Below are 21,691 nucleotides of genomic sequence, written 5' to 3'. Positions count from 1 at the left end.
TCTATGCTTTTCCCCAAAGCTATATTATTTCTTGTTTATTTGGTATTTCATTTAAAAGTGGGAGAAAGTCTATTAGTAATCAAATTATCATTTATAATCAAGCTAAAAGAACTTCACTGAGAATTTCCGTTGACTGGCTTCCCTGAAAACAAATCATAAAATCTTAAAGATCAGATCTGAGGTGAACATATGCAAATATCCATAATGTCTTTTTCTAGGCCAACTTATTGGGTTTTTTTTTCGGTAGTTCCATGAATTTTCTGCACTTATGATTTTTGACCTATTCTGCCTACAACAATCCCAAAACAGCTTTCCAAGGATATCTCTTTGGGACACAATCCTGTTGGGAGTACCCGTGATTAGTTATGCTCTGATTTATTTCCCACAAACCATTAGGAGCTGGTATCTTTGTCTTCTCTAAGCACCGAACTGCAGCTTTGTTTTGAAGGTATAGTAATAGGTGCCCTTATTCCGGTACTGCTGAGCAGATTTATTGCCAAACATTTTCAGATTTCAGGAAATTGAAAGCTAATAGTTAGAAAATTTTATCCTTAAAAAAATTTACACAGCATGCAGCAATCTGAATTTAGTTTTAATGTACCAGAGTTTGAGCAAAATGGAAAAGTTTGTATGTCTGCATCGATTTCATTACCAGTTTAAGAAATGTCTAGAATTCTAAATACTTTCAATGCCATTCTGAGTTAAAAATAAAAGGCATACTGACTTCCATATCTACTTGGCTTCACTCTGCCCAAGAGGTCAGAAGTGGAACTGAGAAGGAATGTTTAAAAGGCTTTAAGTGAAGGAAAAATCAACAATTATATCTCTGATCTATACTTAAATTGTTAATTTGCAGCTTCATCTAAAAAAAAAAAAAACAGTGAAGCAGCAGCCTTTATCTGTCCTACTCCTCAAACCCCCAAGTTCTCAGGGCTGGAAGGAGGAGCCTGTTAACCCTAGAGACGCCCCCTCCCCAAGAAATACAAATGAAGGTGTCTGTAAACCATACTAATCCTTAAGGCCGCCTGCTGTGCCATCCGCCGCCGGTACAGGGCCCAGCGGCAGGGGGCGCCAGCACCACTCCCATACAGAGAAGCCCAAGGACCCAAGTCGGGTACAGGGACAAACTGAGCCTCCTCTCTGCTTCTCTTCCCAAAGAAGCTACAGGGAGAGTCTGGAGGGGCTGGGCTGCCACTCCACATCCACACCCCCTGCCCAGGGTGAATGCCACAAAGCCAGCCTGTGGAGTTCAGGCACCTGCCATGCCCTTAAATAGGAAAGAACCTTCAAGTCTGGTACTAGGGCCCCAGCCTGGCTGCTAAAGCTAAGATGGGACTCCCATCCCATGAGGAATTAGACCCCACATGAGACAGAGTTGGTCCCATCCTAAAAAGCAAACACTGTATTTCATAATCAAGCCAGGCACAACAAGCTCTTCATTTATAGAATATAATCAGCATGAACAGAGTCATCACTACTAATATAAGCAATTAATTTATGACATCAATGGACTTTCACAAATTGATGAAATGATGGAGTCTCACATGTGCTCTGCTGTTGTGGACCCGGTGTCACCTTACCAGATTCCCTAGGCTCAGGAAGTCTAAATCCCTGCTCAGCACACACCACCACTCCTGGCCTCTGTTCAAACCCCTCACCTTGCTCTGCTTACAGTTCTGTTTGCTCCGCTCTCCAGGTCTCCCCGACTCAGGCCCAGGATTACCCCTGGACAGAACTGCTTGGCTGGTCGTGCATCATGCTTGAACCGCTGCTATCACTCCACAGCTGCTGAGTACCTGCCATCTGTCTTCAGCCACTGCTTTAGTCCTGAAGATATGGTAGTGAACAAACAACACTCACTTTTTCCTTTCTATTTATGATTTTAATTCATTGTCATTTTGCTCAACTCCAGTACAGACCCACAAAGAGAATAATGGTCAAGTTGTACACACGACAGCACAATTAAATAACACAACTACAGCACCCACTGACATCTAACATAAATTAAGCTTCTTTTTTTAAATGAAAACATAAGCCACATAAGGTAAAAAGCGAAAGATTTACAATCTGATTCAGAAGACTCCTAACTGCAGAAGTGATTTTCACATATATTAAAAGAACAAGATCTATTCAGTTGTTTTCAAGAGCCAGAAACCCAATTTATTTTCTTCTTTTTTTCAAAGCCCTTTTAACCTGAGTTGCAATGTTTTATAATAAATATTTCTTAGAGTTTCCAGATCTATTACATTTGCTGAATGCAATTCTTCCCTAACAGATTCTTAGAGTGACTGAGTTGCAAAGAAATGGGCCAAGGCCAGCCGGTGATCGGATTCAAGACATACATCAAGCATCTATTTTCGAGGCTTAAACAGACTTAGAAAGAGTAATGGGATTGGTGCCCCTGAAGCATTCACAGTAGCAAGGAGAAAGAAACACCGATCACAAAGCACACTATTTCTTCTTACTTCTTTTTGCAACCTCTCAATTCCTTTTCATTCCTCTTATTAGTTTCTACACTTCTGACACTTGGGAATCCATCTCTTGCCAGACAGAACATCTTTGAACTGCAAAGAATAGGAGGGAAGGCCGAACTGCGGAGCTTCCTCTGTCATATAAAAATATATCATAAAGCGCAGCTGTCAAAATTATGTGATATGTGTTAAAGATAGAAGGATGAGGTAGAATAGAGATCTTTGGACTGTAACTAAGTCTCTCAGTTCAATAAATTGTAATATGGTGTGAAATGAATGAATGCACAAATAATTATTAAGTATAGATTAATAATGGTTGACATAACTTATTTATGATTACTCCATACAACCATAAGTTCCAGGCAGCTAAAAGAATTGAAGAAAAAAAAAACTCTCAGGCTTAAAAAATTTGTAAGAGTATGATTGTTGAAGTAAAAAAAATGATTAAAGGCAAAGTAAATACCTAAAACCATTCATCACGAATCTAAAAAATATCATAAGTCATTCCTGATGCATATGGTCAGTGTTCAAATACCAAGCCAGTATAGTATATCAAATGTAATATCCCATCTCCATTGAACACAGAATGAAAAGTTACACGGGGTGATTCCGTTCAGTGACAAACCTCACATTCATCCCCTAAGACCCAACTCAAAGCTTCCTTCTCTGGGATGCCTCTTCCTCCGCCTCAAGCAAGGTCTGCTTCCTCCGACAGACTTATACTGCTGCTGCATGTTTAAATTGTATTCCCCTGTGATGCATCTTTTACATGGCTATTTCTTTTGCAAATTGAGCAACTAGCCTTTTTTTTTTTTCCATTCCCAAAACTAGGAAGGATGTATACTTCACAAAATGAACAACCACTTTTAAATTCTTCAAGAATAACAACTTCTCAAAACAATAACTTTTCTGAATCATAACATTAAAAATGGGAGGAGAAACGTAAGCATTGTTTGTGTGGTCAACGTTGCAGCACAATGGCTTACGCTGCCATTTGCAAAGCCTGTAGCCCATATCGAAGTATGCATTCAAACACTGGCTACTTTGCTTTTGACTCAGATTCCCTGGGAAGGCTGTGGAAGATGTCCTGAATGCTTGGGAGATCCAGATGAAATTCCTGGCTCCTGGCTCAGCCTCACCCAGTCCCACTGCTGGGCCATTTGAGGGAATGAACCAGTGAATGGTGGATTGGAATGGCTGTCTCTCTCACAACTCTGTCATTCTGCCTTTTAAATAAATACATCAATACTTTTTTGGAAAAAAAAAAGGAAATAATACATCATGTGAATGACAACTTCTACAGGAGGAAAAATGGAACAAAATCGAATAGGTATACTGTGAAATTTTGTATACAAAGCACATTATGAATGAGGCCATTTTCAAACAAGCCTGTGGCTCAGACATAAAAGAATTTCACTGTTTGCACAAATAATGCCCAAATAAATGTTTCTGATTGATAGGGTGAGGAAAGCTCTCTCTAGGTGTTGTTCTAGAACTCCACGCTCCTTCCATTTTCTGGCTCTACCATCTTTAACACAGAGCTTCTAACATTCTGCACCAAGCCAATCAAGAGGACAGCAGAGACAGGTATTTGGCCTACCAGTGAAGACACTGGTTAATGAGCCCACAGCCCATGCTGGAGTGTTTGGGCTGAGTGTCTCAGCTCTGAGTTCCGTTCCAGTGAATACCGACCCTGGGGACCAGTGGAGGCTGGCTCAAGTACTGGCATTCCTGCCACTTAAGTGGGAGACCTGGATTGAATTCCTGGCTCCTGGCTTTATCCTGGCCTCGCCCCCACTGTTGTGGTTATTTGAAGAGCAAATTAGAACACGGTGGATGTCTGCTTGTCCTCTTAGCTGCTTAGGTCTTCCTTCCTCTTCCTGCCTTTCAAATTCTTTTTTTTTTTAAGGGAGGAAAGCATGAATGAAAGAAACAAATTCAATTCATAACCGACATGGTATACACAGATTCATGAGCTCCCATTCTATGGATTAGAATCTCACATGCATCCACTGGGAAATGCAGTCTCTGGCTTCAAGCACTTCCTAATAACTAAATTATGGAAGGGGAATATAAATTGGAAGAATTAAATCTATCCCCTTCATAATGATTTCTAATACCTTCTTAATTCTTTCTAAATGGATTTCTAGGACACATTATTCCACATATACTATATGTATATATACATATATATATATATATATATTCCACATATACTTATGTACATATTTAATTTCTAGAAGATAAATACACGCAAACACACATAACAGGCAAATCTTTCAGAAAATATAAAGCTGAGGTTACAAAGAATGCAACAAAATTAGAGATATGATTTTCCCCAAAAACTACTGAGTTGAATTATTTACTTGTCTCCAAATTTTAAAACATTCTATTCGATAGCAACAATGCTCAGAGTTTTTGAAATAATTCCCACACATGCTACCAGTCAGGTAAAACACTAAACAACCGCAACAACAACAACAAAATAAACGAGGCAGGATTTTTGTGACCCGTTTAAGTTATCAGGATAGCAGAGAGAAGGACACAAATGTAGGCAATCATAATATCAAGGAGAAACACAAAAGACAAAGCCTGCACAAATTTTAATACTCAGACAAGTTAATTATCTTTCCTGTTCTTATTGTTTCCCCAGCATTGTCTCTGGATTATTTCCCCTTGAAATTTCTTCTGAATAATGAGGTATAACCTCTGTGCTTTTTATAGAATCTATCCTCTATATTAACAAATATGCGGGCTGGAGTAGCAAAGATAGCGGAAAATTTCTTTACCTCACTAATTCATATTTTGCTATTATTCCCTTCTGTAATTCAGATGACAGTTATCATTAGGGTAACACATGAGAACAGGACAGACTTTTATTTTTCCCACCCAAAAAATGTTGTTGTTAAATGAACTATTTGAATACCTGAATGAATGAAAGGATTTATTTGATAAGGAGAAGCGTTGGGGTTAGGTAATATTAAATCTCATTTAGAGTCATTTAAGGCCTTGGACACTTTTTCAAAGCTTTGACTGTAACTCTTACTGCAATCTAAAATAAGTATTGGCTGAATATTTATAAAGCAAATGATTTAGTCCCCGGAATTGTCATACAGGTTAACTTAATGACCCCCTCCCTTAAAGCTAAAGGACTTTCGTAATTCCATGGATAAAAAAGGATTTCTAGAGAAATTGTTAACCAGCATATATACATATACACTTATATACATAAGAAAGAGAGAGAGACAGTCAGAGAGAGAGACAGAGAGAGAGAGAGGAAGAATGGGGGAGAGTGGAGGAATAGCAACATACGGATACCAGTAACTCCACACACAGCCATTTCCTTTGTACTAACTTCCCACATGCTTTTGCTAGAAATAATAAATATTTGGAGTAAACAATAGTATGTGTTTGGATACCAGCTGAGACTTTTAGATTATGGGAGAGGCAGATGTCAGGGAAAAGTAGAAGAAACATTCAACTGAGAAGTGTTAAAATGTTACAGTGTCCAAAAATTATCTGCATTATTCAGATCAATAGCTCTCTAAGAAATAGTCCTTCCAGAGAAAATCCAGGACACTCAATTATATTTGAATTTCAAATGAATGATAAATGACTTCTTAGTACAAGCAGTCTCCAAATACAGTGTGAGAACACTTACACTAAACACGTATGCATTGTTTCTCTGAAATTCACAACCAAATGGATAGCTCATATGTTTATCTGCTACAGAAGGCAATTTTATTAAAAGCTTTTTCAAAAATTATCATAATTTATGTTTATTGTTGAAATTTGCATCAAGAACAGATTTGATTAGAAAGAGTATTAGGGAAACATGTAATTTTTTAAAAGATTCATTTATTTATGTGTGTGAAAGGCAAAGTGACAGAAAGAGAAAAGAGACAGAAAAAGACAGAGCTTCCCTCAGCTGGCTAACTCCCCAAATGGCCACAATGGCTAGGACTGGAGCAGGCGGAAGCCAGGAGCCAGGAATTCCATCCTAATCTCCCACATGAGGGGCAGGGATCCAAACACTCGGGCCACTTTTCTAGGAACATCAGCCTGGATGGGTAGACAGCCAGACCTGGAACCCGTGCCCTCAAACAAGATGCCAGCATGCACAAGGCAGCTTAACAAGCATCACCACATCCCCCATTTCCATGGCAGATTCTGCCGTTGGTGTTGGGTCAGTGATAGACAGATCTGCTCCGGCTGTTTTAATTCCTAACAAGGATGGGGGGACTTAAAGCAAACCAATAAGAAAATCAAAAATCTCCCTGTTTCAGCCCTCCTCCCCACTATGAGCTACCTGTCTATGTTTTCTGATGGACAACTTAGATAACAAGTTCACGGAACCCATCAAGCAATTTTCTGATCTAAAAACAAAATTGATGAAGTCATTTTCAACAGCAATTACTCAAACGATAAAATATCCTCACATGTGCAAAATGCTGCAGTCTTTAGATCTTTTCAGAATCTGTTAGCACATTAGATTTGCAAAACAACTATGTGAAACATTCCTCTATTTCAGGGAGAAAGACAAGACAGTCTTGATTTCAGAAAAATTCTGTGAATTCCCTCAGCGACTGCAGAGGTAGCATGAAACAAATATTGCTTCCCATTTTAGCTGTCAAACGAGTGCTTTATGGATGAGTTAATTATTATGCAACATGGAACTGAATTGCATCAGCGTGTACTGGCTGCTAATGAGGCGTCATAAATCAAAGCCCTTCATGTCAAGCTCCGGCTACCACAAGTTGTGGCTGAAATGTTACAAGGATAACTACGTGCGTGTGCATCTGTGTACGCTGACCCTCTGTGCCAGCTGCTTCCTGGCTCCTTGCTAAAATATTCAACACGTAACCCACTCCCTCCTTAGTGTTGTCTTTGTTTTCCTTAACTCTCACATATTGCAGAGCTCACTGAAAATGATGGTGACAGGGTTGGGCTGCCCAAGCATTCCACAAAAATGATTCTGCTCCATATGCTTACTTCCTAACAGAGGACAATGGCCACTTGCCGGAAAGAAAAGATTCCGTTTTGTTTTATCCTAGTCTCAATCAGAAACAAGCAAAATATCCTTCTGTTTGTACTTATAAATCCTGCAGAAATCTGAAATTGGTTTGGGTATAAAACTCTCCTTTTAAGATGCAAATGTTGCCACCTACCTTATCAATTTACTTATCAATTTACATAATCTGTGAATTGTTTCACTCTGATTAGTTCCTGGAAATTATCAAAACAATCAGAGAATGGGGACTTTGACAGAAAAAGGTTGGACATAGGCATTTACTTTTCTCATCATTTATTTACTGAAAACTGATGTTGAACATAAAGTTCCTTGAGAGCTCCTTTAGAAGACATAGATACCTGAACAATGATAATACAAAGTGGAGTGAAATAAGTGATTCTGAAATATGTAAGAGGATGTGCTGGGGAAGCCCCAAGGAGGCAACTGATTTTGAGCAGATAAAGAAGCAGGGAAGACAACTAGCAGGAAACACCTGCCTGTGTCAGCATCTTGCCTGACCCTGATTATCAGGGGAAGGGATGTAGGCGGAATGAGCTTTAGGGGAAGAAGGGTACTGTCAAAGTCAGAAACAAAGAAAGAAGCCCCTCACTCTGATAGAACAGAGGCACAAGGAGCACATTTTAGTACCAGCTCGGAAGCTGGTGTGGATGCAATAAAGAAAGGAATATGGGATTATTATATCCCATCTACTTTCTAAGTGGTAGACTTCAGAGAATGGAGGCTCCAAAAGCCATGTAGTGGCATGAATGCCCTGGTCACATGGAGGCCACGGAAGGTGGCCAGGGCTGAAAGATGAGCCTGAGAGACAATACTTGGGACGAAGACCTATTGTGTGACGGTGGCCTAGACATTAGGGTACTGCAGGTTTTATTTTTCTCGAAAGATTCTGAAGACAAAGACAGTAGGATGTAGCACATTTCCCTTTGGGTTCCTCTCAGTGCTTGCCATGCTGAGACCTCTCAATTGCAAAAACAAGAAACAAGAACCCTTGTTGGCTGAATGCAATCTCATGAGGTTCTATGCAGCACACTGTGAACTTCATATCCACGTTTAAAACCACTAGATATTTGGAAAGCAATAAATGTGAACATCTCTATCACAGCATTTCAGAAGCTTAAAAAGTTCCAAGGCCAGTGTTGCCTCTTTTTGGTGTAAGTATCCCATTAAAAACAAAACCAGAAACCAAGAAGCAGCCTGTGTATGCCTGATCTCCTCAACTCAGTTTTCCAGACAATGTCAAGATTCATGAGAACCTTGTTCAACACTAAGTTGGCTAAGATGAATATGCTGATTGCAAATTACCAGCCTAGTGCATGTGTGAGGACATATTTGATACTTGATGACATACTTACGGAAGGCCTGTAGAAGCCTTTTCTACATAATTTTTGTTTGTCCATTTCCAATAATAAGATGATCACTGGAACCTGGGAACTTTGTTTAGATAACATTGATGAAAACCTCTGATAGAAACACTTCTCCTCATTACTTTCTTAATCTTTCCAAGGGAAACCACTCATTTTACCCATGAGTTTTGGCCTATCTTTTTCATGTTGCTTCAGACAGCAGCTGAATCAACTGCAGGTCCTATCCTTACAAAGAACAGATCCTTTTTATCAGAATCCTGCTGTTCCAAATTTTTCAGTTGGAGTTCCCAGTCCAGGCCCAGGCTGTATGCCATTTGTCTAACTGAATCACAGAATTTCTAAAAATCATGTTGTAAAATCGAGGTATCCAAAAGATTAGGAAGGTATACAACATATATTTTTGTACTTTACCAGAATGTGATGAATACATGAGTGTCCAATTACAATAACATGCAATGAAAAAAAAATTGTCCTTGAGAAAAGCTTTCAGTTTTTAGTATGACCTCACACTGCAATAACCTGGGAGATCTTATAAACATCCTGATGTTAGAGCTGCAATAGCCAAGACTGAATGGATAGATGATTAATATGTCTTCAAAAGCTCTCCGGGCAATTTTCATGTACAGTCTGGACTGAGAACAATTGTCTGACATCAATTGAAAGTTAAAAGAATCTTTTAGTGCTTACTCTATGCTAGGTACATTTGATTTTTCTCTTTTGTTCTTTATAGCCAACATTATGATCTCTTTCCTTATTTCAAAGACAGGTGAAGTTGAGAACGGTTAAGGACTGCCACATGTTTAAGATTTTACACTATTGGGCCCGGCGCGGTGGCGCAAGTGGTTAAGTCCTCGCCTTGCACGCCCGGGATCCCATATGGGCGCCGGTTCTAGTCCCGGCAGCCCCGCTTCCCTTCCAGCTCCCTGCTTGTGGCCTGGGAAAGCAGTCGAGGACAGCCCAAAAAGCTTTGGGAACCTGCACCCGCGTGGGAGACCCGGAAGAGGCTCCTGGCTTCGGATCGGCATAGTATCGGCCCGTTGCGCTCACTTGGGGAGTGAATCATCGGATGGAAGATCTTCCTCTCTGTCTCTCCTCTCTGTATATCCGCCTTTCCAAAGAAAAAATAATAAAAATAAATCTTTAAAAAAAAAAAAAAAAAGATTTTACACTATTTACTTTTGTTAGATTTCTCTAACTTTGAGACGAGAAACTGCAAAGAAAGATTTGAAAAGTTTTCACAGCCCCTCTCACCAGGATCAGAATTCCCAGCCTGCTTGCCTCTTTCCCTTCTCAAAATAGAGCTTTAATAACCCTGCTCTCATATGACTTCCTTCTTTCTGCCTGATTTCCTCTCCCAGCTTCATATTGCCATTGGTTTTATATGGAAGGAATTTCTAAATAAAATGAAACTTTTCCTTTCAGCTTCAGAAAAATTTTTTCTGTGATAAGTTGTCCTATCCAGCTACATAAATGAAGTCATTTTTTTTTCCCAATAGATATTGCAAGGTTAAAGGATGTAAAATTCAGTGCTCTGTCAATTCAGAAAGGACTTGTCTCCAGAATATAAAATATGAAGAAGAGATTTACATAAATTATCATGTTAATATACATATTTAGATTCACAGTTTATGAAAAATGAAATGATAAGGAAATGATTTCAATTATAGCTAACAGTCTATATTTTCAAGTTGTTTAAATTTGATATGGAATGAGAAAGCATTAGGTTTAGGATGGGGGATATAGATACAACTAATTCTCAATATACTTAACCCCTTACATGCTCAATATACTTAACCCCTTGAGTGCCAGATAAGAAAATCATTTTTAATGTTGTTGGGCTAGTGTAGGGATGCATCAGGCTAGTCCTCTGCCTGCACACACTGGCATCTAGCTACTCCACATCTGATCCCAGCTCTCTGCATACAGCCTGGGAAAACAGCAGAATGGCCCTAAGCCTTGGGCCCCAGTATCCATGTGAGAGGCTGGGAAGCTCCTGGTTCCAGCTTTGGATTAGCTCAGCTCCAGCTGTTGCAGCCATTTGGGGAATGGACCAGCAAATGAAAGACTTGCCTTTCTGTCTCTCCTCTCAGTGTAAAAATCTGCTTTTCAAATAAAATAAAATAAAGATCATGTCTGGATCTTGAGTGAGTCAGAAAGGGTGTGGTGCTAAAGGAAACAAGTGAGATCAGAGATGGGGTTATGCATAGAATAGGGGATGCCAAACAGCTGTTATACTAGTTGCTAATAAAAAGAACATTTTGACATTATGATGTGGGGATTTAGATGAAGCAGAAGGGTTATGTCAAATGGCCTTGTCACATGGGCTATATCACTATTTTTCATTTCAATGGCAACAAAATCACTTTCTTGAACAGTAAAACTTGGGCAGTCAACAAGGGCAAAGAAAAAAAGAGATGGCAATAGGGAGAATAGATGAAAACAGCAGTACTGACAAGGTCAGGAAGTGATGTAGTTACTGCACACCATTTTCATCAGCCCCGTGGAGCTCCATTAAGGGATGGTTTAGGGCAGTTTTGCAAAAATGTTGTCTTCCAACATGATGTAGAAAATCCTTTAAAATTCCTGCTTTTAAGATAAGTATTTACTTGTTTGAGAGGCAAGGAGACAAAAAATATAATCTTTTGATTCACTCCAAATACCCACTAAGTTTGGAAGTGGGTTAGGCATCTTCTACATGGGTGTCGGGAACTCAATTACTTGAGCCATTACTGTGACTATAGTCAGGAGTCAGAGCTGAATATACCATCTATGCACATCAATATGGAATACTAGTATCTTAACTGCTAGGTTAAGTGCCTGCCCTTAAGTATATCTTCTAGTATTTCGTTCTCTTGTGTTTAATAATGTACCTTTCAAACTGACACTATAAAATGTGATTGTTATTTATGAACAAACTAATGGACAAGTATAATAAAGAATTTGTTGGTCTTTGTTCCTGCTTTGATACGACCTCTAACTCTCTGGATCTTCCCATGTGATTAGCTCCAGTTTTATGGTAGAACCCTTAGAGTACACCTGATGGTTTACAAGAGGCCCACATAGACCATGCCAGAGAGGTCTATGTGATTAGGTGGTTCCAACACTGAATCACATGATATTGGGTTCACCTCTGAGGAAGGTAGGATAGACACTGAGTCCAACAAATTGGGCAATGAGTCAATTGCTCATACCTGTATCATAAGGAAACCCTAACAGAACTTCTGAACCCAAAAGTATGGGTTAATTTCTCTGGTTCTTGACACTCTTTATACCATCACACATCAATATTCCAGGTGGGTAATAGATCTCTGAGGATGTCAGTAGCTTTGTATTTGGAATCTTCCAGATCTTACTCTATTCAGCTCTCCCTTAACAGTCTATAATTTGTAAAGTAATCATAAAAGTGTGATTATAAGTATAGCATTTCCCTGGATTCTGTGAGGCATCCTAGGGCATTATCTAAAACTGAGTGTTCATAGGAAAATCCCAAATTTTAGCGAGCTGGGTCAGAAGTGAGGGTGGCCCTAGGGTCTCCAAAATTTAAGGTTGGCATTTGAAGTAAAATCAATCTTGTGAGGACTTTGCCCTTAACCTTGAGTTTGGTTGACTATGTGTAGGCATAAATAGGGAGACTAATTCAAAAAATGTTTTAAATCTCTTAGGGTATTTGTTTGTAAAACAAGTCTGGAAACCACCTTAGAATGCTCTCAACTGTTTTGATATTTCTTCTTCCTCCTGTCATTCATTAGCTGTTTCTTTAAAAAGTATATGAAAAGGAAAACTATAAAAATTCACTGGTATTTAAAAATGGATTATAGGATACAATAGAGTTTAAGTGGAAATCAAACGTTATTTGTGAGTGAAGAACATGAGAGACTGCAGCATGCGTGAAATGTATCGAAGTTCTTTCATTCACACCATAATACTTGCCTTTCCTTTAGAAATTTGACACTGCAGAAGTAAAAGGTGTCTCAGTAAACTTAACAACAGCTTGACTGCAAGTCACAGAATCTTGCATCACACATCATCCGTTATCCCATGACTAGCCAGGGATTATTTATTTCATTTGAACAGTTCCCTTTAATATCTCTTTATTAATTGCTTTTTAGGCAGTGGGATATAGGATTTTTGGTTTCATTTTGTTATAATTGTGTTTATCTGAACTGAAGTGCAAAGGTAAGTGGCTAAGCTTCATAAAAAGAATAATCAGGGTTATAGAATTCTCTAGCTAAACAAGCAGTCCCATGCTCCACAATGGTACAGGTCTGGAAGTAGGTAGACAGCAGATTGTAGTGGCACCAATTTTATTTAACTCTACCTTTATACTCATTTCAAAATGTAGTGACTACTTATTTGCTATAGAAATAAGGAAACAGAAATTAGGGCCAGTAGTACTTACATTCAGTGTAAAACATATTCCTTGAGGCTAGCAAATGGACTTGATTGAGATCATACTCATAATGGGGCTGATAAGATTGGCAAAGTTTAATACATCACAAGTGTAAATGCTCCCTTTTAAAAGCCTAAAACTTTGCTAAACAGGAATCTCAACAAACCTACAGATATGCTTTTAAACAACAAAAAATTTAGCAGTATCATCCAGAAGCCAAGCTGAACAGTGAGGACTGAAAATGGGCTTTTATCATAATTCCTTCCCTACGGAGTGACATGACAGGCATAATTATTGTCCTCCAAGATAAATCCATCCTCCAAAGCCACATAACTAATTTGAACAAAAAGAAGGCATATTGTATCAGATGGCATTCCAAAGAAATTCTGTTAAAAAACACTAGTATTCACAACAAATATTTTGACACAAAATTGCATGTTAAGAGCTGCCAGAAAGTATATTTTCAAAGTGCAAGTGAAACAGAACAAACAGCAGTGATATTAATGCAGTATCTTCTATTCAAGAGTCTAAGAGTTTTATTTAATCTTTAAATTCCTTAGATGTCTGACTGCAGTAAGGCTATATCTACTGGCATTTAGCTTCTAGCCCTCATTTCCAAAAAATGGTGGAGGCTAGTTAGGCACTAAAACACAAAGTGATACAAGACAAGTGTCTCTATTTCCTTATTACCTCTCAGCCCATTTACTGCTAATATGTTGTTTAACCAACATACCATTTGGTATTTTCCAAGTTACAGTATTTCTGGGTTATAGACACATACACACACACAAACAAATTCTCTGTGGCCACAGTGTAAATCCAGGATTGCTTCTTTGGGCTAGGCAGATAGGGTTGAAATGAAATGCTCAATTAAGAGCTCTTTAATTCAAAGATTTGCATTTTAACCTGTTTGCATTATTCATGAAGCTAACTTTTATCTTAGCCTAGAGAATTCACTGGGGGAAGCTAGATCCCAGTGCAGTACATGAAGGAGCAAATGGGAAAAATACAGGAGATTCCAAAAGCAAAAATATGACTTCTTGGAAACAGAAACAGGAAGAGAATTATTGAACTGAGGCCAGGAGAAGCAAATAGATATTTCTTATTAGGTTAGGTAATATTTATGACCTTTGTAGGTACTTAGAATAAATGCTGTCCTTACGTTCGCACTAAATCAATCCACATACATAGCTCCCTAGGAAAATACTGGTTTATGGATGAAAAGTGCTACAGTAACACAGCAGACAACTTCAAGTCGTATTGTGCAACATGTCAGGTAAGACACGTGTTGGTTTCTTTTTACCACTCTTACCATGATATTGCCTTCATCTTATTGGGATGAGGGAGAACCTCACTGTACAAACAGTTTGGCAAAGCTCACTCTGCCTCTCTATATGATTTGAATGGAGACCACAGACGGGTTTTATTATAATGTTCTGATACTATTCCAGAACCTGGCCATCAATTTTTGGAAAAAAAAAAAAAAAGGATGACATGAGCCTGTGTCCAGGCTAGACTACAGAGACACAAAGTGAATGTGGTTCTTTCTTTTTTTAAGATTTATTTTATTTAATTGGAAAGTCAGATATACAGAGAGGAGGAGAGCCAAAATCTTCCATCCATTGATTCACTCCCCAAGCGGCCGCAATGGCTGGAACTGTGCTGATTTCAAGCCAGGGGCCTGAAAATTCTTCCCCATCTCTTACGTGTATGTAGGGTCCTAGGCCTTGGGCCATTCTCAACTGCTTTCCTGGGCCACAAGCAGCGAGCTGGATAACAAGCGGGGCCACTGGGATTAGAACCAGTGCCCATATGGGATTGTGGTGCACGTAAGGTGAGGAATGCAGCCGTTAGAATACCATGCCAGACAACATGATTCAGTTTTATATAACTTTTTTTTCAGTCATGCACACAATCGGCAGTTCAACAAACGTTTATCAAATACCTAGTGAATGTCAAGCTACTCATAAAAGGGGCAGAGATTCTTGCATTCTTCTTGGGGCAACAGCTAAAACAACAGTGAAAACAGTGGGAAGTGGATAGATTATGAATATACAAGTGATCCTCGCCACTCACAGATGCCATATTTGCAAAATTATCTATTTGCTAATTTGTGTTTGTAACCTTGCAAACGACCCTCATGGTGCTTTCCCAGAATTTTCAGACTTGCTCAGAATGGTGCAAAGTCAGTTGCCTGAAGCACCTGTTCCCATCTCTTGATTCAGCCCTCATGTCGTGAACAGGTGCTGTTTTCACAGTCTAGTTAGCGCCCTGCTTTTTGCATGTTTTTAGCTTTTTATTTGTGATTCTGTTGCTTAAAATTTGTCCTGTGCATTGTGTAAAGTGCTTTCAGAGGTTTGTGAGCACAGGAATGCTGGGATGAGCCTCCCTGGGTGTGTTAAGTTTCTTTTCGGTTTCAGTTATAGTGCTGTTGGCCATGAACTCAATGTTAATGAATCAATAACAGATTTAAAATAAGGTGACTATCAATAGAAACACATATGCAACATGCTCGTGCCCTAACCAGGTGACAAAATGTAGGAATCATAGGTTTATAGGAATGCAAGCTCAGATTTTCTTTAAGGGCATTGAGTCAGTACTTGCTAATTCACTGTAGACAATCTGTAGGTTATAACTACTGATAAATAAATCCAAGTATACACTAAGTATTTTTCGAAGATGTGGTTAGAAAATGAGAAGTTATGTTTAACTCCAAAGTTTTAGGTCTGATAGACTGGAAGTGTCATTTACTGGGACTGAAAAAACAATAGGGGAAATGGGGTGGTTCTTCATTTCATTGTGGGAAAGAGCAGTGGATAAGGACACTCTATCTTCTAAATACAAGCCTGAGATTAAGTTGGGCTATTTGTACAGCAAACATGTTTCATGGAAACATGTTTTGCATGAAAGCACTGAAAGCACAATTGAAAGCGCAACTATTACTTCCAAGGGAGTAAGAAGAGCCAAGCAGGAGGTTATGATGACAATATGGGACCAGATTCCTGTGCTCTAAGCCTACCATTGCCTCCTCTAAACCCTGACAGCCCTCACTCACAGTGAGAGAAGCCTTGGTGAGATCAGGAAGCTCTGAAAAAAAATTTACCAACTGCTCATCATATCTTAGTTATTCTTCTTGTGTTAAAATGACTTCATGTTTACCACGAGGTCACCTTCAGTCAAGATTATCAGTCTTATTCAGGAGAGAGGAAAAGAGCAAATTACAGAGAAAGAGAATATTGGGAGGTGAAATTCCACTTTAATTGCAGTACATGTGCAATGGTATTCTGAACAGCACAGAAATGAATTATTTAAAATTGGTGAGAAGATGGTGTTAGACGTTTATCCTCAGTCTGGTGGCTTTTTAGAAATATCAATCTGCTCACCAGATTTGCTGTTTTTAAAATACACTGTAGTTACAGTTACTTGTTGTGTCAGAATGTAAACAAACAGGATAGAAGGAGATTACCTGCTAACATTCTCCCACAGGGAATACAGCAGCCCATGGACACATCACACTTAGAACAGAAAGACATCAGAGTATTTGCGTGTGGTGGTGCTTGTGAGGGATGTTAAGGCACATGAAGATGCACTGCAGGGTGCAGATGTTTTCAGCCCCAGTGCAATGTGTGTAGAGATGTGAAGCAACTGGTTTGAATTCTTAAAATTTTGTGCCGTTGTGACCCAGTACATTCTCTACTTAGTCATTTGGAATACACTTCAGAAAGAGTGAAGTTTTTGTGGTAATTTTATTTCTATCACTATCTGGTTGGTGCCTGTTCAATAACTGATGATTCATTCAAAGATTAAATCTGATGCTACTGGAAGTGTCAAAGCATACAATACCATGCTTTCTATCTCAGCAATAGGTAGCAATCTCTGGCATCTACAACTCTGTGCAGTTTCCTTCTTAACAAACTGCAGGTTTAAACTAATGTGAACCTGGTAAGTCAGTCTAATTAACTGCCTGTAATTGCACCAGTTTGCACTGCAGGGCTGTCTCTGAAGGTCACTGTAAGCTTTGAGGTAGCATCCAGTAAGACAGCCATCTTTTGGTACCCTGCCACTGGACTTCAAAATTAGACAACAGTCTCTTTCTCCCTGTTATAGTGCAGTGCCACTGAAGCAGAGTCATTGTGTATTCCTATTTAATTAACCATATTGCATGCATCTTTTGTATTTAGTTCCCACATTCCTTTTGAAGATTTGTAGATGCTTAAAAATGTATACATAAGCTCACAGTGAGAATAATTTTGTATTTATTATGGGAGAACTAGAGGTTGGGTACTGTGATACATCAAGCTAAGCTGTCTCCTGGGAGGCCCACATTCCAGAGCGGAGCACCTGCTTGCAGTCGTGGTTACCCCATGCTTCACATCCAGCTTCTTGCTGTTGTGCCTTGGAGGCAGCAGATGATTATTCAAGTACTTGGGTTCCTACCACCAACATGAGAGACTCAGCTGGAGATCCTGCCTCCTGGCTTTCACCTGGCCAAGCCTTGGTTGGTGCAGACATTTTGGGAGTGAACCAACAGCTGGAAAATTTCTCTCTTTTCCACTATATCTGTCTGTCTTTCAAATAAATCTAAAAAAAAAAAAAAAAAAAAAACAACCAACCAAACAAACAAAAAACCCCTGGGAATTTGGACCAAAGTGGTGAACTATTTAAACTCCCCAAGCACAGTGCATTCAAAAGAGGAAGGGTCTCCCTGATTGCAAAAGGATCTGCTGGCTTCTTCCTGATGCTGCCGGTCTGCATCTCTATGCTTGCCTTCTCCCTCACAGGTGAGAACTTGCATGAAATGAAAGTTCAAGATGTTTAATACGTAATCTAGTTTTTCCAATAGCTAGATAACTTAATATTTTTTCTAAAAATCACAGTCAACAGTCTTTTTCTTTCTTGATAATCAAAATATATTTTGTGAGGGAAAGTAAGTGGCAAATCAGCTTGAATTTTTTTTGTTATATTTTTCTCTTGTTTTTCTCTGTCCTAAAGATAAAACTCCAGAGCTCAATAATCTAAAGAACGTGCCTATTTGTGCTCATTTCTCCAAGAATCCCTTCCTTCCTGCTGTAGGAAGACAACAGAAGGAAGAGCAGCAAAATCTCTCACCCACCACCCTACGCTGTAACCCTACACATGGGAAGCAAATCTGAGCTGTTGTGCTGAAATTTTTTCTCTTACAAGCCTTTCCCTTGTCTTGTTCTTAACCATAGTACAATTCCGTTATTATTCCTTTGAACATTTCCCATGACCTGAAGCGAAAAGAAGGAGCTATAACAGAAGGTTGCCAAAGGACTCTAGTGAAACAATGGTAGCAAGGAAGCAGAGGAATAACTTGGGGAGAAATTCAGAAACTCAAAATGATCAAATGTGTTGGTCAATGAAATGTGATAGGAAAGGGCAAAACTGAAGAGTGTTCAGATTTCTACATAAGGCAACTGGATGATGGTGGATCTATTAACTGACATAGTAGATACTAGCATTATCATTAAACACAATGCTTAATAGATTGTCACAGAGCAGGGTTTGGAACATATTGGATGGTTTTTTTTCAAAGACAACGAGGTAACAATTATGCAATTGTGACTGAAAAAAAGAAAATAGGTAAAATGTTGGTTTTGTCTGTGTATTGCCAGTCTATCCTCACGTACCAAGACTGTATGTGATATCTGTTCAGTCACCATTGGGAGTGCTACTTCTTTCCCCATATCACACAGAGCTTTGGCTAGCTTCTGGCTCTTTGCATAGAACCCCGGCTGTTCTGGCAGCTCTGCTGGTGGTATTCATGAGCACTCTTATTTCTTCTAGTTTCTCAGCAAGAGGCTGGTGCAAGGGGATAAAGGGAGCTGTGGTCATAGAGTAAGCCCCTATTGAAATCACACTCATCAGAATCACAGCTATCTTCAGATGATGTGATGCAACTATGAGTCAGAAAGGGCATACCTTTTATCTTTTGCTTCACCCTAGTCCTTTGAAAGTTTTCTATTTGAATAACTTATTTAAAAAATCTCTTGGACAAAGCATGAGCATGTTTTTTCTTCTGAAAATGGTAGGATGGAAAAAAAATTTAGGCTTTACCAGCCATAGATGGCCTTTGTTGCAACTCCTTAACTCTGCTGTTGTAATTATGAAAATAGCCATATACAATGAACAAGTACATTGGGTTGTATTCCATAAAACTGAATTTATAAAACAATTTTATCTGTGGGCTACATCTGACATGTGGGTCATAGTCTTTAAATTCCTATTTTAGACCACTAAGCTTTCAGCCTATGCATCATTGATATTTCAAAAAAAATCAAAAACATTGCATTGGTTTCCACAGAAGTCAAGAGAACAGGATGCTGAGCACTGGAATGAGTACAGTGGAGCAAAATCATGAAAATGACTTCTCACCCATCCCTAAAAAAGAGTTCTGCACATGACCAGTTTTTCATTGTTTTATGAAGCATGGGTGGGATTGCATTTTACACAAGGCAAACATATCAGAAGACAGCATGATCACTGCTTTGGAAAACAATAAAAAGGTGAACAGAAAACCATCATGGCTAGTATTGATGTAACTTACCAATCTTGGACCGCATTGAAGGATTCTTCATTTGTGATGTCGTACATTAAAATAAAGCCCATGGCCCCACGATAATAGGCTGTGGTGATAGTCCTGTATCTTTCTTGGCCTGCTGTATCCTAAAAAATAATAATAACAATAATAATAATCTCAGGAACAAAGCAATTCATTTTGCGGAAAATGATTTAAAAAAAATTCTGGAAAGAGTTTCAACACAGTCAAGAATTTGCAACATACAGCTATCTTTTTTTGTCTTGTTTTTCCTGAAGATTTTCATATGGCAGCACCAGAAGTTTCTCAAAATTCATCTTTGGTGAAGATCTAGCTCAAAGTATTTTCTACATATGTTCATTTCCTTTCAGCCTGAGTGTAGAAAATAAAACAAGAGGAAAGATTGTATCTATCTGAAATCTATACCCTTCTGTGTAACAAAACCAGAGGCTATATGGCAGCCTCTGTTTATATCTATTGTTTGTTTATAAATACAAGCTGTTGGGCAGGCCCAGGGCAGGTTAGATTATGACAAGGTACCTTTCCCAAGGCTTACCGTTCAGTCTTAGTTTTTTCGAAAATGAAATGAGAATTAAACCATGTATTTGGCGTATATGACTGAGTCAGACAAATCTGGGTTTGAGTTTCTGTTCTGCCACTGGATAAGCTTTCAAACTGTTCTAAAACAAACATCCTCACTATTGTTGATTATTCTGCCATAAATACAGTATTACAGGTCACTTTCTCATATGCAGATTTTGTTTCCTTTAGATATATTCCCATAAGTGGGTAGACGGGTCATATGTCAAATCAATTTTCAGTTGTTTGAGCATTCTCCATACTGAATTCCATATTGGCTATACTAGCCTACTTGCCCACCATCACTGAAGAAGGGTACATTTCTTCCCACATCCATGCCAGCAGCACAATCTACAATAGCAAAGACATGGAAACAACCAAGATGCTTGTTGAAAGAGAAATGGATAAAGAAACGTCATTGCCTTTATTCTACGGAATACTACTCAGCCATGAAAAATGAGTGAAATTCTACCATTCTACCATGGTCCCAACTAGAGAACATTACACTCAGTGAAATAACCCCATCCCAAGTGAAAAAAGAGCATATGTTCTCTCGAATATAAGATAACTTTCATGCAAAAAAAAGAAAAATAGGAAAAGGAAGAAAGTATAGATTTTAACAAATGGAAACCTAACAAGTCCTTGAATAAAGAAAACTATGATAAAGTTAAAATGTTAGAAAATAAGACAAAATATCAGAAAGTAAGATACTAAGATTCAGAATCATTAAAATGTAAAATGATGCTCAAAATCATGAGAAAAGTATTAAATATTCCAATTATAAATGCTATTTGTCACATAATTAGCTACTAAATTTGCAAAACTCTAATAATGTAAATGCAATGCTGCCAAAATGCATTCATATATGAGTATTACTGAAGTGCTTTACTATAATCTATAAATATTAAAATGCAAGCACATATAAGTATGCTAAGAGAATAAGCTGAATGTCATCAAGACCATTGAAAAATTTATTAGCAGAATAAAGCCAATCTCAAGCTAATTTTGACATTCACAGGTAGTCACTGGATTTAATTCAGTTAATACGTATGTTCAATTGTGGGGAAAAAAAGAAAATTAGAGGACATAGATTAAAATATACCAATATATGTTAGTTCTCTAAATAACACAACTTCTTATAATTAGTTTTTTAAAAGTCCCATTTTAGTTTGTGTTTTCCTAGAACATGCTACCAGTTATTGTGAGTCTCTCTCCCTCGTTCTTTCTCTTTCTGTCCTCCCCCCGACCCTTTGCCTATTTTAAGTGATTTTATATAGCTTGCTTTCTTGCACTGAC

At 38.5% G+C, this 21,691-nt stretch overlaps 1 protein-coding gene across 1 annotated transcript in view; it reads right to left on the bottom strand.

Annotated features, from left to right (window-relative positions):
* RAB3C (RAB3C, member RAS oncogene family) overlaps positions 1–21,691 on the bottom strand; it is a 216,585-nt gene that overhangs the window by 80,295 nt on the left and 114,599 nt on the right. Inside the window, exon 3 of the mRNA XM_040977700.1 lies at positions 19,826–19,944. Within this exon, the coding sequence (XP_040833634.1) occupies positions 19,826–19,944 (119 nt within the window). The remainder of the gene's footprint in view (positions 1–19,825; positions 19,945–21,691) is intronic.

The sequence above is a fragment of the Ochotona curzoniae genome, unplaced genomic scaffold (assembly GCF_017591425.1).
Source record: "Ochotona curzoniae isolate NIBS_2020 unplaced genomic scaffold, NIBS_Ocur_1.0 contig_2754, whole genome shotgun sequence".
NCBI classification, from domain to species: domain Eukaryota; kingdom Metazoa; phylum Chordata; class Mammalia; order Lagomorpha; family Ochotonidae; genus Ochotona; species Ochotona curzoniae.
Note: the sequence above shows the minus strand (reverse complement) of the source record. Positions and strands in the feature narration are given on the sequence as shown.